The following is an 18,962-nucleotide window of genomic DNA, read 5'->3' as shown; positions in this document are numbered from 1 at the left end:
TACTATCGGGGGATGGAGGAAGACAGATTTTAATCAAGACGAAACCGTAGATTTCTTTATTTTATTATTTTATTGTTAAGAGAATAGAATATAGAGAAAAAAATAGAATTTTTTTCTAATAATGACCTGATGACGCTTTTTGATATTACCGATATATATTTTTTGTAACCGTTATCGTCGCACCTGATAATAATAGTTTTACTACAGGGTTAGTACTGCTGTGTGAAAATGTAAAAATGTAATTTCCCTAAAATGTTTCCTGAAAATGTCCCTGATATTCCACCTTTTTTCAGGATATCCAGTTTGACTTTACTTTCGCTGATATCTTAAAAATTTTCAGGATATCCAATACAGCACTAACCCTGTATTATTAAAAATGTTATAAGTGTATTTAAATAAAAAACTTTATTTTTCTAATAACATACAAATATTAAACTTATGAAATTTCTAAATACTTATACCATCTTTAAACGTCTTCATCTTCTGAAACATTTTCATTATGATCATCACCCCTTCCTTGAAGATTCTAGTAAAAGAATTTATATTGTTCTTTAATTTTTGCTCACAGAGTTCTACTAAACCATTTAACTTTTTATTATTAATCGTTAACGGTTTGTCATATTTTCTTCTTGGCACAAGTTTGTTAATTGAAAATGATCGAAGTTGCCTTCTCTGTATTTTAAATTTCGTAAAGTTGTCTGATTTAAAATTATATTTGAAATAACTGTGTGCAGTGTCTTATTTTATATGTACATTGTAGTCAAACTATGTTCAACCATTTGACAACATTTCCTTCAATGTCAGTTTTTTTATTTTTAATCATTTGAATTTGAAGTTCTTTAAAATCCAAAATGTCTTCCTGATCTATTTCAACTACTTCGTATTTTGATTTCTTTAAAGCCATTTTAATCACTGTACATATACCATCCCGATGGATCATAAATTTCCAAGCCTTTACTCGCGTTTTCGATGTGGGCATGGACCATATCACATTCAATTTGGGAATGTTCGGGCTCAAAAAAAAATAACTGGTCGATTTTTGAAATATTTAGTGTTTCAACAGCAAACAGAAATATTGCGGAAACAATTGAATTTCCATTTTGGCCCGAACAAGTTTCAGACATAAAAGCGAAGTCTTTCCCAGTAACTTCACTTTTCATTGTATTTGTAAGGCAAGAGGCTACCTCAGAAGATCCAAGACCCGCTAGTGCTTCGTGTCATACAAAGTTTTGTGCTACAACTGGACATTTTTCTGTTAAACACTGACAAAATCAAAATATTAAATAATTACAAATATATACTTAACCGGCAGTAAGAAAATAACATATATGTTTTCTTTTAACTTCGGAAAAACTAAAAATGTAATGAGTAATCAGATTATTGTAATCATGTAATCATGTAATGAGTAATTAGATGGAAGAATCGAACAACATCGAAAATAAACAAATGTATTTAGCTATCCAGTATCAAAATGACGTTTTTCAAACAAATACGAATTATAATAATAACGCTGTCTACAATTACAGCTTAACAGGGGTGTCATTTGATAGGGTCAGGGGGGGCATTTGCCCCCCCCCCCCTGATCCTGAAAATGACTGAAATTTACAAAAAATAGATCAATTTTGTATTATGTTTGCATATATAATGCATTGTATAAATATATAATGCTTGCTCCCCCCCCCTACCAAAATTTCCAATGACGCTCCTGCAGCTTAATAAATTAGTGTCAATAAACGTTAACAGTCGATAACTGTTTTTGACGTATCGCGAAATTCACTGTGAAATAACGTTATCACCTCTTAGATGTTTTTGACATGAACAATTTTTTCACAATTGGTAGTTAACGTTTAATGTATTTTGTAATCTGCTTCAGATAGAGATACAGGTTTTAATTACTAAATGAAGTCGAAAACGACGAACTCGATTATAGATACATCTCAATTTCACAAAAAATGTAGATAACGTTGTTTGACACTAAACCCTCGAAATAATCCCGGACAAAAAATCCCCACAAATTATCCCTGGACAAGAAATCCCCGGACAAAAATCCACGGATAAAATCTCCCCACAAAAAATCCCAGACAAAATATCCCCAAGAAATATTTGCTCCCAAATAATTCTCTAAAAGTTTCTCCGTGAATACAATCGACGCAAATGTTTTTCAGCCTCGGTGCATGAGAGTTAGTACCCTTTAAGACCAAGAAACTGGTGTCTGACTGTCTGACACCGGTGTCCGCCACCGGTGTTCAATTGCAGCAAATCATGAACCACTAAAATCAGCCAGACACTCAAAGTGGCTCGTCTGTAGTCGTTTATTTATATTTAAAACAATACTTTGCTGCACGGTGGCCCAGTGTCTAAGGCCGCACTTACATTGGATCCGTTTTTCTCCGATCCGATCAGATCAGATCAGATCCGATCCGATCCGATAGGCGGCACCTACATTGGATCGGTATTTCTCCGATCAGATCAGATCCGATATAGACCGATTTTCCGGCGAGGGTGCCTACATTGGTTCCGTTAACTCCCGACCACCGACCACCGACAATGATGAAGATGTGTAATGTGTTGGCTGTTGTTGGAAAACAACGTTCTTAAAGACTTAGAAAAAAACGTAGATGGATGCATAAATTTAATAAAGATTAAAGATCCTATTTCCTATTTTTTCGTCACAAGAATGTAAAATAATTCACGAGAAAAGAAAAAATACATTGATTTATTACAAACTATGACTTTTGTTGGCACGTATTAAAAAATATTCTCATATAAAAAGGTATAGTAACACATAATAGGTAGTATAATTATACTTCCGGTTTTATCTAAGATTTTTTTCGGCAATTTCAAAAACACATTATAGTACCCGTTACAATTTTATAACCAAAGTGAAATTGACCATCCCAATAAAACTATTTACCTAGAGGCACAGAATAGGGAACAATTTGTTTCCTATTCTGTGCTATAAAAGAGGTATTAAATTTTATACCTGTGTAAATAAAGAGATTTTATAACCATTATATTCAAGACAACATTATAAAATATCTACCTTGTAGAGATACGTATTACAAAATTAAATATTAAGATTTGGAAGCTATTTATTGTTGATTTATTTCATGAAACAGTTAAAACAAAAAATTCAATTACTTATATGCAAAAACCGGAATAAAACCAAACACTTCTCGATTAGAATAGGAGAAGCTACTCCCGACGTCGGCCGATATCGGATCTGATCTGATCGGATCGGAGAAAAACGGATCCAATGTAGGTTTAATACTATGGGTTTATTTTTTATTCCGACATCAGCCGACGTCGGATCTGATCTGATATGATCGGATCGGAGAAAAACGGATCCAATGTAGGCACCCCCATTTAATAGTATGGGTTTATTTTTTATTCCGACGTCGGATCTGATCTGATCGGAGAAAAACGGACCCAATGTAGGTGCGGCCTTAGTCTGAAAGGTTACTTATAGATAGCAATCACCATGAAATCGCTTTTCGGTACGAAAATAATTAATAGCAAATAAGATTAAGCTTGAAAACTTCAAATTTTACATGACAAAAGAGTGTGAGTTTTTTAAAAAATCGTGGAAGATATGGGGAATGAGCTAAGGCTATGGATGTAGGAATCATGTAATTATTCGCTTAAATCTTTTGCTCACTCTGCTTTGAATAACTATGTTCAAAACATTGCGCATTCGTGATGAAAACTGCTGGTCTTGAAAACGATAATCTTGATTGTAATGCAAAAAAACCTGTTTCTTTTTGTAAATTTAACGTCAAAAATATTTAGTCATCATCATCTTCAATGTCGTTATATCTCTTCGAGAGTCTTAGCCGCGTTTACTATTGCCTTCCATGTTTGTCGGCCTGTGCCACTAATTCCCATTGTCTCATTCCCATTTTCTCCATATCTTTTCTGACTGCATCTTTCCACCTTTTTCTAGGCCGTCATACAGACCTTCTCCCATCTGACCTCTCTCCAAGTAGCTATGAAAGATTTTTGAAACACCTCACATTTTTTTGTCATGTAAAATTTGAAGTTTTCGGCATGGAATTGGAATTCGAAATTTGGTAAAATTTCGGGAAAACTTTTAGAGAACTAATCGGCAGCAAACATTTCTTGGGGATTTGTTGTCCGGAATTTTTTTGTGGGGATTTTTTATCCAAAATAATTTGTGGGGATTATTTTTCCGGGATTTTTTGTGGGAATTTCTTGTCCGGGGATTATTTGTCCGGGCATTTTTTGTCCAGGGATAATTTGTGGGGATTTTTTTTCCGGAATTATTTGTCCGGGGATTATTTGTCTGGACCCCGGGAAAACTTTTAGAGAACTATTCGGCAGCAAATATTTCTTGAGGATTTTTTGTCCGAAATTTTTTGTGGGGATTTTTTGTCCGGGGAATATTTGTCCGGGGATTTTTTGTGGGGATTATTTGGCTGGGGATTTTTTGTCCAGAGATAATTTGTGAGGATTTTTGTACGGGACTAATTGTCCGGGGATTATTTGTCCTAGCTTCCTTCTAAGTGAAGAGCTAAATTGTGGATAAGTATACGACAAGTTCGCACAAGAATCAAACATGCTCGACAGCTCGACATTGTTTATCAAAGTAAAACCAGTTGCGTATAGCCCACAGATCAGCTAAGTATAGTCGCGAATTTAACACGTTTCCACAAATACGAGTGACTTGATGTTACGTCTGAATAAAGTATTTCATATTACACATTACAGGCCAGTAAAAAACCGTTTTGGAGTACAATTTTCCTCGTCACGACGGATTTCCTTGAAAATTTGGATATATAGGGTGAGGCAGATAACTGGCCTATTATAAATATCTCGAGAACTAAAGGCAACAGAATCATGAAAATTGGAATAAAGGGGTTTTGAAGGATCTATTTTGATCTATTAAATGAAAATATTTTTATCTCTTTGCAACTTCCATTTATAACGGAAGTTGCTTATAACTTCGTTTTTTTTAATGGGACACCCTGTAAATTTTTACATTTTTGGATTCTCCTCAATATCTTCTTTCTCAAAACATGAGGTTTTGTAATATTTTACAGGGTATTCACACCCTGTAGAATTGTAATAGTTTGACATTAAAAACTTTGCTTACGTTCAAGTGATTTCGTTCAAATGAAACTCGGATTGAATATTTTCTGAGTTTTCTTAAATGGAACACCCTCTATTTTAGTATTGTAATGAAATGATATTTTATGGTACTTTTTTATTTTATAAGTATTCCCTATACCTAACTGCTTTAATTTGTGAGTTATTGGTGATTCAAACTAAACATTAATTGCAACAAAAAATACGTAAAAATTTATTAGGTTGACCGTGAAAATATTCAATCATAAATAATTTTTCGGAAATAAATACATATTAATCCAGACTGATCCTTAAAATTACCAATAATGGTTTAGCTATAATAATACTTACGTAGTTAAGATTGTTGCTACTAAAAAAATTGAACCCTGTATACTAAAATTAAAAATTTAGCTATACTAATGATTCTTAACAATAGTGGACTATATTAAAAATCATTTGAACGTAAGTAGAGTTTTAGATGTCAAACTACTACAATTCTACAGGGTGTGAATGTTGCTACGCAATTAATACAAAAACGTAATTATCTTTTAAAATACCCTGTATAACAGTACAAAACCTCATATTTTAAGAAAGAAGACATCGAAAGAAGAGAATCCAAAAACGTAAAGATATGCAGGGTGTCCCATTAAAAAAAAACGACGTTATAAGCAACTTTCGGTATAACCGGAAGTAGTAAATAGATGAAAATATTTTCATTAAACAGACGAGTCTTCAAAATCCCTTAATTCAAATTTTCATGATTCCGTTTCCTTTAGTTCTCGAGATATTTCTAATAGGCCCTTTATTTGCCTCACCATGTATACTAGCTTGCTCTTACCCTCTACTTCATTACTGGAGTAAAGCTCAGGGTTGCTTTTACTTGGGTGGTCAAGCCACCCCTTCTCGGGGGTGAAAAAACATACGTTCAAAATAACTCCGGAAATGGATATATTGACTAATTTTAAGTAACTTTTGTTCAATAAAGTTCTTTTACTAAGTAAATACTTTTCAAGATATTTTCGAGTAAATAATGTTCATTTTTTAACAAAAAAAAAACACGTTTTTAGACGGTTTTTCGCAAATAACTAAGCAAGTATGGATTTGCTGAAAAAAAGATTCTTAGGAAAATATAGCATATAAAAACTTTAAAAAATATTGCTTAGCAAAAATATACCTATATTATATAGAAGCAGAGTTGTAGCTGATGAAAAGTAGCTTCTTATTCGTCAAATTCCAAATTGAATATGTCAACGTGAAATAAACAAAAAATGAAGCCACTTTTCGGGGAAAACCGGTCAAAACTTTTTAAAAGTGTATAAGTTTAAGTGTAAAAGTAATAGGTACCTTTACACTTACATTCTTTCGCGGGCGATTGAATGGCCCATTCCAATCGCGCGTAATTAATCTGCGGGAAGATTGCGCCGTTCCAAGCGTGTGTTGATAATAGCGAAGAAGCTCCAGTCCCACAGGATTGCACGCCGTTTTTAACGCGAGGGATCAAAACGCAAGTGTAAACGTAAAACTGTCAGCGTATCCTTCGTGATCCGAGTGGCGTGTGGTGTGGTAGAAAGTTTAGCAGTTTTAGTGAAATTCCGCACAATGTTCAAAATAAAAAAGAAGAACAATCACTTAATTGCTTTGTGTACTGCAACGCATATCTTTTCTGAATGATCCACGAAAACTTTGGATCTTTTTGGCCACATTATCTTTGTTGGCCTCTGGATAAACGTTTTTGCAAAGTTTAATTAGCTCTTCGTATGCTAATGCTTTTAGATCTTTATTGCAGTATTCTTTAGATTGGACTTTCCATAAACAAGGAAATGATTTGTACATTTTTGTACGTGCGAACTGCGTAGACAGTTCTGCGCATCCTACTATCAGTTCATTCGTTCGCAGGTCTAGCTTGGGAACGTTTGTCATCGGCGTACAGTTTTCTTGGGCCGTGGGACACGTGACTCACCGCCAGATGTTTATTTTTACTTGTTTTTGTTTGCGAGGTGGACGTATCTGAAATGAATACGGATGGTACCTAAGTACAATTTATTATGATAAATAACAATATTAGCACAGTCACGGAGTGAAAACTGCGATGTCTTTGTCATTAAATTCTGATAACTTTTGGTAGACTAAATAAGCGGCTATACGAAATTAATAATACAAGTTATGGCTTTACAAAAACACATTATTAGAAAATATTCATGTTACTTAAAACCGTGATCGATAAAAATATCGTATTACCCTCAAATTCAACTTGTCGGAATATTACATTTTTGTTTATTACAGATAGTGTTATTTTTTATGACCGATCAGTAATGGAGGGATTATGAATTATGACCTACAGTAATTGTAAATGATTGCGATCCTGCAGTAATTGTAAATGATTGTGATCCAAGCAGTAATTTGAGGAATATGAGTTAGGCCAGCGTTTCTCAACCTTTTACCCTTTGCGACCCAATCTTCCATAATTATTTTCGCCGCGCCCCCCCTCGTTCAATAATTTTGACAAAAAACAGTAAAATCTTACTTTTTAGTATTGAGTGCTCTTTATGATTATAACTCCTATTCAGTGTTCATGTGTATTTTATTTTTTAATTTGTCAGAGTTTTGTTTTGCTTCGATTTTAGTAAATTAGTTAATGATGTTAGTGTATTTTTTTATATGCTCACGCCCCCCTATTACTAAAAGCGCGCCCACCTAGGGAGGCGCGCCCCACAGGTTGAGAAACGCTGAGTTAGGCTTTGGCCACACGGGCGATTTTTTACGGCGCAGTAAAATTACGCAGCAATAAGCGCTGTAAAAAGCATGGCCACACGTGGATGTAAATTACTGCGTGTCGCCAATAAAATGAATTCGTCCCTTCGTTTGTGACACGACGCCAAAGATGGGCCGTTTCGATGTTGCTGCGCGATATTTTACAGCTCAGTCTGTTCATCTACTATTCTCAGCGTGGGACCCATTTTCACGCTTATTTTTACGGCTCTTACAGCGCCGTAAAACATCGCCCTTATGGCCAAAGCCTTATGACCGAGCAGTAGTGGAGACATTATTTTAAATATGTAGGTATTATGTGCAGAAATAAAATAGTCAATGTAAGATATCTTTTTATGCACCCTCTTATGGTCAAATTAGATGTTTTCGAAAGTCATACCGCTACGACTACAAGGGACGTGTAAGATATTTTTAAAACGTTACTAGTTACAAGTACGGAAATACCGATTTTAAGCTGCCTACTCAATTCAGTACAAGGATCAGATACATCAGTATTTTGTAATCAGTATTTGTACTCAGTACCACTGAGAACTGCTATCAAAAGTAACCGTTACATGTCCGCACTGATTTTGCCCGTCTCTATCGACCACGTCGATAGCCAACTGTTGGGTTGGCTTGTGTTCAATATGCGGCACGCTAGAAAAATAAATGCACGGGTCACCCGTCCCGCCGGCGCAGGTTGTGTCTCGCTTAGGATCAATTTGCGCCGGGCCTATACTGACAGGCTTTCTGGCGCGAATGAAATGGCCCGTTCACAACGCCCGCGAAAGAATGTAAGTGTAAAGGTACCTATTTTGACTTGGTGAAAAATCGCTATAGAACAAAAGTTACTTAGAATTAGTCAATTCATCCACTTCCATACTTATTTTGAACCTATTTTTCTTCACCCCTAAAAAGGGGCGAAACTCACCCTCAGGGCAAAATCACACATCGGCACAATATCACTTTTTTTGTTTGACGTATGTATGCCAAATTTCATGTAAATCCAAGCGGATCTTTGAAATTCAGAGGTTTTGCAATATTTTGCCGTGAGTGATAGTATGGTATAGTTAGACCCAAACCCAGACATCCAAAGTGAAAGTTATCCTCCAACACCAAATTGTTCTATATAGTCTAGGCGCCAGAGGGGTCACCGTGTCATATCCAATTCTGATGGACAAACTCAACGGTTTCTTATGGATTTTTGGCTGCTGATTACGAATTTAGAGGGGAGATTTCGATCCGAGTGGTCAAAAATTGTTATAAACAATTTAATTGTTTATATATTGTTTATAAGGCTCTGGCTCATAAAATAAAAGAGATAAGAGAAAATGCTTCAAATAAAATTTGTTCCTTAATAAAAAACAAAGAAAAAACCGTTTACTAAACTTAAATCTAACAATTAGAACTCAAGATATTGTAAAATTAGTGCACAATGCAAATTGCAAAATAAGTATTTTTCGAAGCTTTATCGATCGTAACTCAGCTTCTACGCATGCAAATAAGTCTTAGAAGGTGTCATTTTAAAGCTTAATTAACAGGCTTCCAAACAAAGTTTGTTAAATTGCTTGATATTCATTTGTTTTAAAGTTATACCCGTTTGAAGTTACAATTTTCTTAACAATTACATTAAATTAAAAATATACATTCATTTGTTTATAAGGGTTTCAAGCAAATTTGAGCTATAAACATTTATACTTTAATGAACAATAATGATAGAAAAACTCAAACGGAACAATTTGAGGTTATGAAAATGTTCATAAGTTTATTTTTGGCCGTCGATATTTTAATGGCGCGCGCTATGAGGCGCAAGATCGGCTCACTGCGTAAAGGTTCACGCGCTAACTTCTCGATGCAAATTTTAATTTCTATGTATACATACGTGATCTTCATTTTTCATTTTTGAAGATCCTAATAAAATTTTATCATATAATTCTTATAATTAAATCATCATACCGTACCTCGTATCACCTTTCATTCTATTTACATTGTCTTCTATTTTTTGCGCTAAATGAGAAAAAAACATTAAAAACTAATATTTCAGAAGTATAACTAAAAAGTAAGTTGATATTATTTATTAATACTATTTTTACAAACATTTTTTCATGCATCTGCAAATCTGCATAGAGATATACAGGGAATATCAGCTTTTTTACATCTGCATAAGTTCTTAGCGAAATTTTAACATTTACATGGTGATACAAGTCTGTTCTTGTAGGCAGCAAAACTAAAACTTTTTGAGGCTTCAGAGTCTAATTATCTATATGATATCCATATAAAGTGGATCTAGTTCTTTTGCAGCATCATCAAGGCCCGTCAATAATTGTGTGTATGCCGCCACATCATAAATGCTCGTTTTATATGAAATGATGATGCTGCAAAAGAACTCGATCCATTTTTATATGGATATCACATATTGGCTCATTTTCATGCGTAGAAGCCGAGTTACGATCGATAAAGCGTCGAAGAATACATACTTACTTGACTGTGAGCCAATCTTGCGCCTCATAGCGCGCCATTAAAATATCGACATCTTAGCCAAAAATAAACTTACGAACATTTTCGTAAGCTCAAATTGTTCCTTTTGAGTTGTTTTATCATTATTGTTAATTAAAGTATAAATGTTTATAGCTCAAGTTTGCTTGAAACCTTTATAAACAAATTAATGTACAATTTTTTTAAGAAAATTATAACTTCAAACGGGTATAACTTTAAAACAAATGAAGGTCAAATAATTTAACAAACTTTGTTTGGAAGCCTCTTAATTAGGCTTTAAAAGGACACCTTATAAGGCTCATTTGCATGCGTAGAAGCCGAGTTACGATCGGTAAAGCTTCGAAAAATACTTATTTTGCAATTTGCAACTTGCATTGTGCACTAATTTTACAATATCTTGAGTTCTAATTGTCGGATTTAAGTTTAGTAAACGGTTGTTTTTTCGTTTTTTATTAGGGAACAAATTTTATTTGAAACATTTTTTTTATCTCTTTTTTATGAGCCAGAGCCTTATAAACAATTTATAAGCAATTAAATTGTTTATAACAATTTTTTGACCACTCGGATCGAAATCCCCCCTCGAAATTCGTAATCAGCAGCCCAAAATCCATAAGAAACCGTTGAGTTTGTCCATCAGAACTGCAAATGACACGGTGACCTCTATTTGGCGCCTAGACTAAAATATGGTCCATATAATGTTCAGAAAAAAGTCACACCATTTTGAGCGTCGGGATAGGGGGGAGAAATCTGCAAATTCGTAGTTTTTTAGGTTTTTCGTCAATATTTCTAAAACTAAGCGGTTTAGCATGAACAGCCCTCTACACAAATTTGTTCTACATTAAAGGACATCGCACACATCTTATGGAAAATATAATGTCACTCAAATTCAATAAAATTTATACGAATAGATTCGTTTTAAATTAACTGTCAATTCTTATCATTGCGCCAACTCTTAATTATGATTAATTACGGCGCAAATTGCAATAAAAGTTTATCGGAATCACATTTTTGGAGTCTATAAACGTGTCAGTTATAATCACTATTGCTCTGGGTGCTATTCAAAACAGCTTAAACCCCGCTGGGCCTAAGCGGATTAGTGAAACTATTATAATAAGATGCTTAAGAGCTCGAGAAGATTTATGAACTAACTATAATTTGGGTATTTTAAAATATTTTTTCTCTCTTTAACTTATGTACCTACCCATTTGATTTCAGATTGATTTATATCAATTTCTGCTCTTATTATTGAAAATTAAGAGTTGGCGCAATGATAAGAATTGATCGTTAAATTGAAACGAATATATTCATATAAATTTTATTGAATTTGAGTGACATGATATTTTCCATAAGATGTGTGCGATGTCCTTTGAAATAAAAAAGGCCCTATGCATAACCCTTCTAAAATGAACGGTTCCAAAGTTACGGAGGTAGTATAGTATAATTGGTCCAAAAAAAGGCCTAACCCAGACATCCAAAGTAAAAGTTTTCCTTCAACACCAAATTGTTCTATATGGTCCACATATTGTTCATTAAAAAGTTACACCATTTTGAGCGTCCGGTTTGGGGGGGGGGGGGGAGATAGGGGAGAAGTCGGTAAATTAGTAGTTTTTTTACGTTTTTCGTCAATATTACTAAAACTATGCTTTGGCATAAGGAATGTTCTATTAAAAATGTTCTACATAAAATTTAAAACAAAAAAGGTTCTATACATAATTGTTATAAAATCAACGGTTCCAGAGTTACGGAGGGTGAAAAGTGGAGGTTTTCGATACTTTTTATATTAACCGATTTCTCCCCCCCCCCCCCCAAACCCGACGCTTAAAATGGTGTGACATTTTTCTGAACATTATGTGGACCATTTAGAACAATTTTGTGTTGGAGGATAACTTTCACTTTGGATGTCTGGGTTTTTGGTATAGTTATATCATAAATATTGCCCAAAAGATATAAAAAGTATCGAAAACCCCGACTTTTCACCCTCCGTAACTCTGGAACCGTTAATTTTATAACAATTATGTATAGAACATTTTTTGTTTTAAATTCCATGTAGAATATTTTTGTATATAACTTTGTTTACGCTAAATCATAGTTTTAGAAATATTGACCAAAAACGTAAAAAAACTACTAATTTACCGGCTTCTCTCCCATCTTCCTCCCAAACCTGACGCTCAAAATGGTGTAACTTTTTACTGAACAATACGTGAACCATATAGAACATTTTGGTGTTGGAGGAAAACTTTTACTTTTGATGTTTGGGTTAGGCCTTTTTTTGGACCAGTTATACTATACTACCTCCGTAACTTTGGAACCATTCGTTTTAGAAAGATTATGCATAGGGTCTTGTTTATTTCAAATTTAATGTAGAACAATTTTATATAGAAGGTTGTTTATGCTAAACCGCATAGTTTTAGAAATATTGGCGAAAAACTTAAAAAATACGAATTTACCGATTTCTCCCCCCTCTCCCCCCAAACCCGACGCTCAAAATGGTGTGACTTTTTTCTGGACATTGTGTGGACCATATAGAACAATTTGGTGTTGAAAGATAACTTTCAATTTGAATGTCTGGGTTATGCCATCTTTTGGATCAACTATACTATACTATGAAGACTAATTATGTACTTTATTTATTTATTACAATATATGCAGTAAAATACGAATACCTACTTACCAGGATTAAGACCATTAGCAGCGTAAAGTCCCGACATGTTTTTTAACATTTGTTTAATATCTGGCCTTAATTCTTGTACATTTGCAGAAGAATTCAGGGTACTATCTTCATTGTAGATTTGGTCGATGTGTTGTGTTAGTTCTTGTAGTTCCTCTTGCCGTGATCTGTACATAGCGTCCAAGTACTGAATTCTCACCTGAAGTTCGGCTAACCTTTGTAACAAGGTTTCTTCTGATGAAATATCTGCAACAAAAAAAGAGGTACTGAAATTTATAACAAACTTCTGTATTCTAGTTTCCTACAAATAATAGTACAGTATGCGGCAAAATAAACAGTACTGAAATGAACATTGAAATGTTTATAATTATTTATACGGTGCTAGTCGAAAGTCCGTAACCCCCTCGTATCTTTTGAACGGTTATACCTATAATAATAAAATGTGGAGGGAGGAAATAAATGGGCGTAAGCTTCGTAACTAGTCATGACAGGTGACGTAACAGTGACAGATAACGTTACAGAGCCACTGTGACCGATAATTTTAAATGGGACCTTATGGCAACTGATACGCCGTTTGAAAGGTATTCAAAATACCTCTTCAGTCATACTAATTTTTTTTGGGTTTTAGTTGATTTTGATTTTCGTGAATAAATTAAGATAAATATAACATTGTAGTTTCGCATTTAATTAATAAAAATTCAAATGTCCGCCTATGGTTTTTTGGTCAAAAAAGTTGACGTTTTTCAATTATCTAGTAGTTTTCACGTCAACGTCAACCTTTTGACAAGTAATCATGTGCAGAATTTTGAATTTTTATTAATTAAATGCGAAACTACAATTTTATATTTATTTCATTTATTCATCAAAATTAGCTTAAACTCAAACAAAATTTAGTATAACTGAATAGGCATTTTCAATACTTTTCAAACGATGTATCACTTGCCATAAGGTCCCATTTAAAATTATCTGTCATAGTGGCGCTGTAAAGTCAGCTGTCATAATTACGTCACCTATCATGACTAGTTAAGAAGCCTACGTTATACAGAGAGGTCCTAAATTATGGAATAAATTCATTTTCTCTAAAATGGACGACTATAGAGAAAAATCCGGAAACAGGTCAATTTTTGTTTTTAAATTACAACTTTTTGACATATATTTCATACTAGTGATGTCATCCATCTGAGCGTGATGACGTAATCGATGATTTTTTTAAATAGGAATAGGGGTTGTGTGACACCTCATTTGAAAGGGTCTTCAATTCTCTATTCAGGAATATAAACAATAATATTATTTATACAGGGTGACCAAACAATATTTTTTGAATTAAATTAATTGACGCAAAAAGAAGAATGTATGCAATTTATTTAACTCAAAATACATTATAGGCTGTCAGCAAATACAAAAAAAATGTTTATTTGACAAATAAACATTTCTTTTCGCTTAAATTAAATCACAAACAGCCTCCCACCTACCACTTGGCAGTTTGAACATTTAATTTAAGCGAAAAGCAAGGTTTATTTGCCAAATAAACATTTTTCTCTATTTTGTGACAGCGATATAATGTATTTTGAGTTAAATACATTGAATACATTCTTCTTTTTTCGTCAATTAATTTATTTCAAAAATTATTTTTTGGTCACCCTGTATAAATAATGATATTAATGTTTGTATTACCGATTAGAGAATTGAACGCCCTTTCAAATGAGGTGCCACACGACCCCTATTCTCATTAAAAAAAAATCATCGATTACGTCATCACTCTCAGATGGATGACGTCACTAGTATGAAATATATGCCAAGAAGTTGTAATCTAAAAACAAAAATCGACCTGTTTCATGATTTTTCTCTATAGTCCTCCATTTTAGAGAAAATGAATTTATTCCATAATTTAGGACCTCTCTGTAGGTATAACCGTTCAAAAGATACGAGGGGGGTACGGACTTTTGACTAGTAGTGTATATTTAGTATACATGATAATACAGCCTTGCAAACATTATTCACGACGATGTTCCCGATAAAACAGAGGTTAAAGATGCCCTTTGATATGAAAAAAATTATTTAATTCTTTTATTAAAATTTTTTTATTAAAAATCCCTTAAAAGGGCTACATCACAACAAAACGTTTTCGATTTTTATAAAAAATCATCATCAGTGTTCGATCTAAAAATAAGTATAACCGATTTAATGAATATAAAGTTATTATTCAAATTTAACCAACAAGACCGTAGTTTCTCGATATAAATTAAAACTATTTACATCGCAGTATGGTTAGAACGCCCTCTAACGGGGAATAAGCGAAATTAATTTCGACTCGATTCAAGTTCTCTGTTTAACCCAGGTATGACAATACCAAAAGGCACCCTTAGATTTACGAAAACGAAACCGTAGATTTTCTTATTTTACTAATGCCATACTCTGTATTAGAGTACACAATATCGTTTCATACAGGTTCTCTGAACTGTAAATTGAAATATTTTCCTAACGGTGCCTTTTGGTATTGTCATACCTGGGTTAAACAGAGGACTTGAATCGAGTCGAAATTTATTTCACTTATTCCCCGTTAGAGGGCGGTCTAACCATACTGCGATATAAATAGTTTTAATTTATATCGAGAAACTACGGTCTTGTTGGTGTAAATTTGTGTTCCTCAGAGCCTCCTTGACAACAGGTAGACCTAGAAATGATACTATCGGAGGATGGAGGGAGACAGATTTAAATAAAAACGCAACCGTAGATTTTCTTACTAATGTCATACTCTGCATTAGAGTACACAGACTCGTTTCATACAGGTTCTCTGAATTGTAAATTGGAATATTTTCCTAACGGTTCCTTTTGATCAGGGCGCGAGGATATATATCCACTGATATATATCACGATATATATCGTGATATATCAGTATTTTATTTCGTACTAATTTTTTACATAATAAGGTTAAAACGCGGCAACGTCGCAACTGCGTTGACTTGCCTTCTAACAGGAATTCAACTCAATCAAGATCAACCAATTCAAATTAAGAACTTTTATTACAAAAGGAGGAATATGGCTCTAGGTTTGCCTCATTTTTTGGCAAACTTACTGAACCATCGCTTTTTGGGAGAAAGACTTACTGCCGAACAAAAAGAACAGGCTTATGAATATTTAAATTCAATCAACACAGATTTTGTTCCGTTTGTAATGGCTCTAACTTCAAAGTCTAAACCTTTTCCGTCTTTCATGTATCGTCCAAATTAAAAAAAAACATCTCCATTATTATGGCGGAAGTCTGTTCCAATCGCTGAATCTGCTTGGCCTGAAAAAAACATATTTCTCGAACGAGTTAACCAATTACTTACAGCAGTATGTGAACGGCAAGCATTGAAAGGTGCTTTTCAAGCTTTGGACTTGTGCATTCCAAATTACGAAATAATTTAGGAACCGAAAAGGCTGCTAAACTTGTATTCATGTTTAAATATTTAAACAGTTCTTCATACCAAAAGCATGACAACTTGGAATTGATTTGGCGTGAACAAGAAACTGAAAGAAGGGAAAATGAAGAGACAGAATTAAGTCTTGGGTGCTTTACTGGTTTTGATTCAGACACTTCCGATGTTGAACCATCATCTTAATTAATTTTCTAAATTTTGATTTTGTTTTTTAAATGTTGAGAATTTTAAGTTATTTTGGAAAAATAGAAATATATATATGTTTAAGTTAATGTTTTCAATATTGTTAGTTAATTTAGTTGTTACTTGGATACTCATAGCATTTTGTTTTCTGTTTATGTAACATACTACCATACGTACGTTTATATTTTTGTATTTTTTATGTAAGTAAAAATATATCTTTTATATTGTTAAATTCTACATTTAGAGTCTTATTTTGGTAAATTTAGTTTCTCTATTGAAATGTTTTCCAAAATATCATAAATATCATATAAATATCACATTTTGGATATATATCGGATATACAGGGTGTCCCAGACTAATTTACCCACGCTATATCTCTTAAACGAATAGAGATTTTCGAATGGCACAAAAACTGATCTATTCCATTTGTAATACACTTTTATATGGCGTAGAAAAAATTCATCCCCTAAATATTCATCCCTAACTTACAGGGTGCTATTTAAAAAAAAATAAAGTTAGAGGTTGTTACTAAGGGATGAATATTTAGGGGATATTTTTTTCTACGCCATATTAAAGTGTATTACAAATGTAATAGATCAGTTTTTGTCCCATTCGAAAATCTATTCGTTTATGAAATATAGCCTTGATAAATTAGTCTGGGACACATAATAATTAACAAAACTAAACTGATTTTTTCTTGGTTATTTACGAACCGATTTTATTTTCAAAAAATGTGTTGAATAGACGATAGAAGACCACATCCAAAACTATAAAAAAATATACAGGTGCTATTAAAAAAATTAAAGTTAGGGGTTGTAACTAAGGGATGATTATTTAGGGGATGATTTTTTTGTACGCAATATTAAAGTGTATTACAAGTAGAATATATCACTATTTGTCCCAATCGAAAATTTCTATTCGTTTAAGAGATATAGCGTGGGTAAATTAGTCTGGGACACCCTGTATAGTATATATATCCGATATTTTGGGGTGTAATGCTAGTTCGCCTCCATGTGGTGCACCCTGGGTAACGCTAAATGAACTAGCAAAAATTTGGCGGCAGACGAACGAAAAACAAAAACAATATCCTGCCAACATCACTGATCACAAACAGAAATCTTATCTATACGTAAACATACGATGGGAACAAATAAAGGTTCTTCTCAGAACCAACTGACTAGAGATCTCGGACCGTGTATCCGAGTCTGTCACCTTAACATCGAGGGCATAAGCCAGGCAAAATGCCAAGTGTTGCAAAAAATCCTACACGATAACGACATTGACCTGGTTGCCATACAAGAGACCCATACTGAAGACAAAGTCCAGCTTGATTTAAGGGGAAAGATACCTGGCTACGGTTTACTGGGAGCCACCTATGATAAACATTACGGCGTCGCAACCTACATTCGCTGCAATATAGAAAATGGTTTCCTACTTTCTGCTTCCAATGAAAATAATATACATGAAGTAGTCACCAAGATTGGAGATATTACCGTAGTTAACATATACAAACCTCCAGCCACTACATGGAACCCAGAAGTGCTAAAGACTCATCCACATCCTACTATATACATCGGCGACTTCAACAGCCACCACGAAATGTGGAAGTACACCACGAATGATGAAAATGGGGAGGCACTAGTAGAATGGTCCGAAGAGCAAAACACATATCTAGTTTTTGATGCCAAAGACAGAGGAACATTTAAATCAGCTGCATGGAGAAAAGAATATAACCCAGACCTATGTTTTGTCTCAAAAGATACCAATGACAGACCACTAACAACTGCGAGAAGTGTCCTTGCAGACTTCCCACATACTCAACATCGTCCGGTGCTTATCACCATCGGAATATCAATTCCAATAATTAGATCATATCCTCGACCCAGGTGGAATCTTAAAAAAGCAAACTGGAAGAAGTTCTCTGAACAACTAGACCGGACCTTGAGCTGGGTCCCTCCAACCAGCAAACATTATGAGAGGTTTGTGGGCGCAGTAATAAGCACTGCCAAGAAAACCATCCCTAGGGGGTATCGCAAAGAATATGTGCCTGGATGGACTGAAACATGTGAAGACTTATACACGAAGTTTCTCGAAAGTGGTGACCGAAAAATAGCCGATGCGCTTTTACACAACATCGATACAGCTAGACGCCAAAAATGGATAAGGACTGTCGAAAACCTTGACTTCAAAAAATCAAGCCGGCAGGCATGGTCCTTGTTGCGGAAAATTGGAGGAGCTAACCAGCTGGAATCCAGAGAGTCTAAAATGTCTCCTAACAAGGTTGCCTCCCATATAGTATCTCTATCCAGAGCTCCACGAGATCGAACACATACTACCAACGTGAAAAGAGACTTAAGGGC

The 18,962-nt window shown here is 34.2% G+C and overlaps 1 protein-coding gene across 1 annotated transcript in view; it reads right to left on the bottom strand.

Annotated features, from left to right (window-relative positions):
- The window catches only part of LOC126889477 (alpha-1,3-mannosyl-glycoprotein 4-beta-N-acetylglucosaminyltransferase B), a 359,292-nt gene that overhangs the window by 251,615 nt on the left and 88,715 nt on the right, over nt 1–18,962 (bottom strand). Inside the window, exon 2 of the mRNA XM_050657800.1 lies at nt 13,001–13,243. Within this exon, the coding sequence (XP_050513757.1) occupies nt 13,001–13,243 (243 nt within the window). The remainder of the gene's footprint in view (nt 1–13,000; nt 13,244–18,962) is intronic.

Source organism: Diabrotica virgifera, chromosome 8 (assembly GCF_917563875.1).
Source record: "Diabrotica virgifera virgifera chromosome 8, PGI_DIABVI_V3a".
In the NCBI taxonomy this organism is placed as follows: Eukaryota; Metazoa; Arthropoda; class Insecta; order Coleoptera; family Chrysomelidae; genus Diabrotica; species Diabrotica virgifera.
Note: the sequence above shows the minus strand (reverse complement) of the source record. Positions and strands in the feature narration are given on the sequence as shown.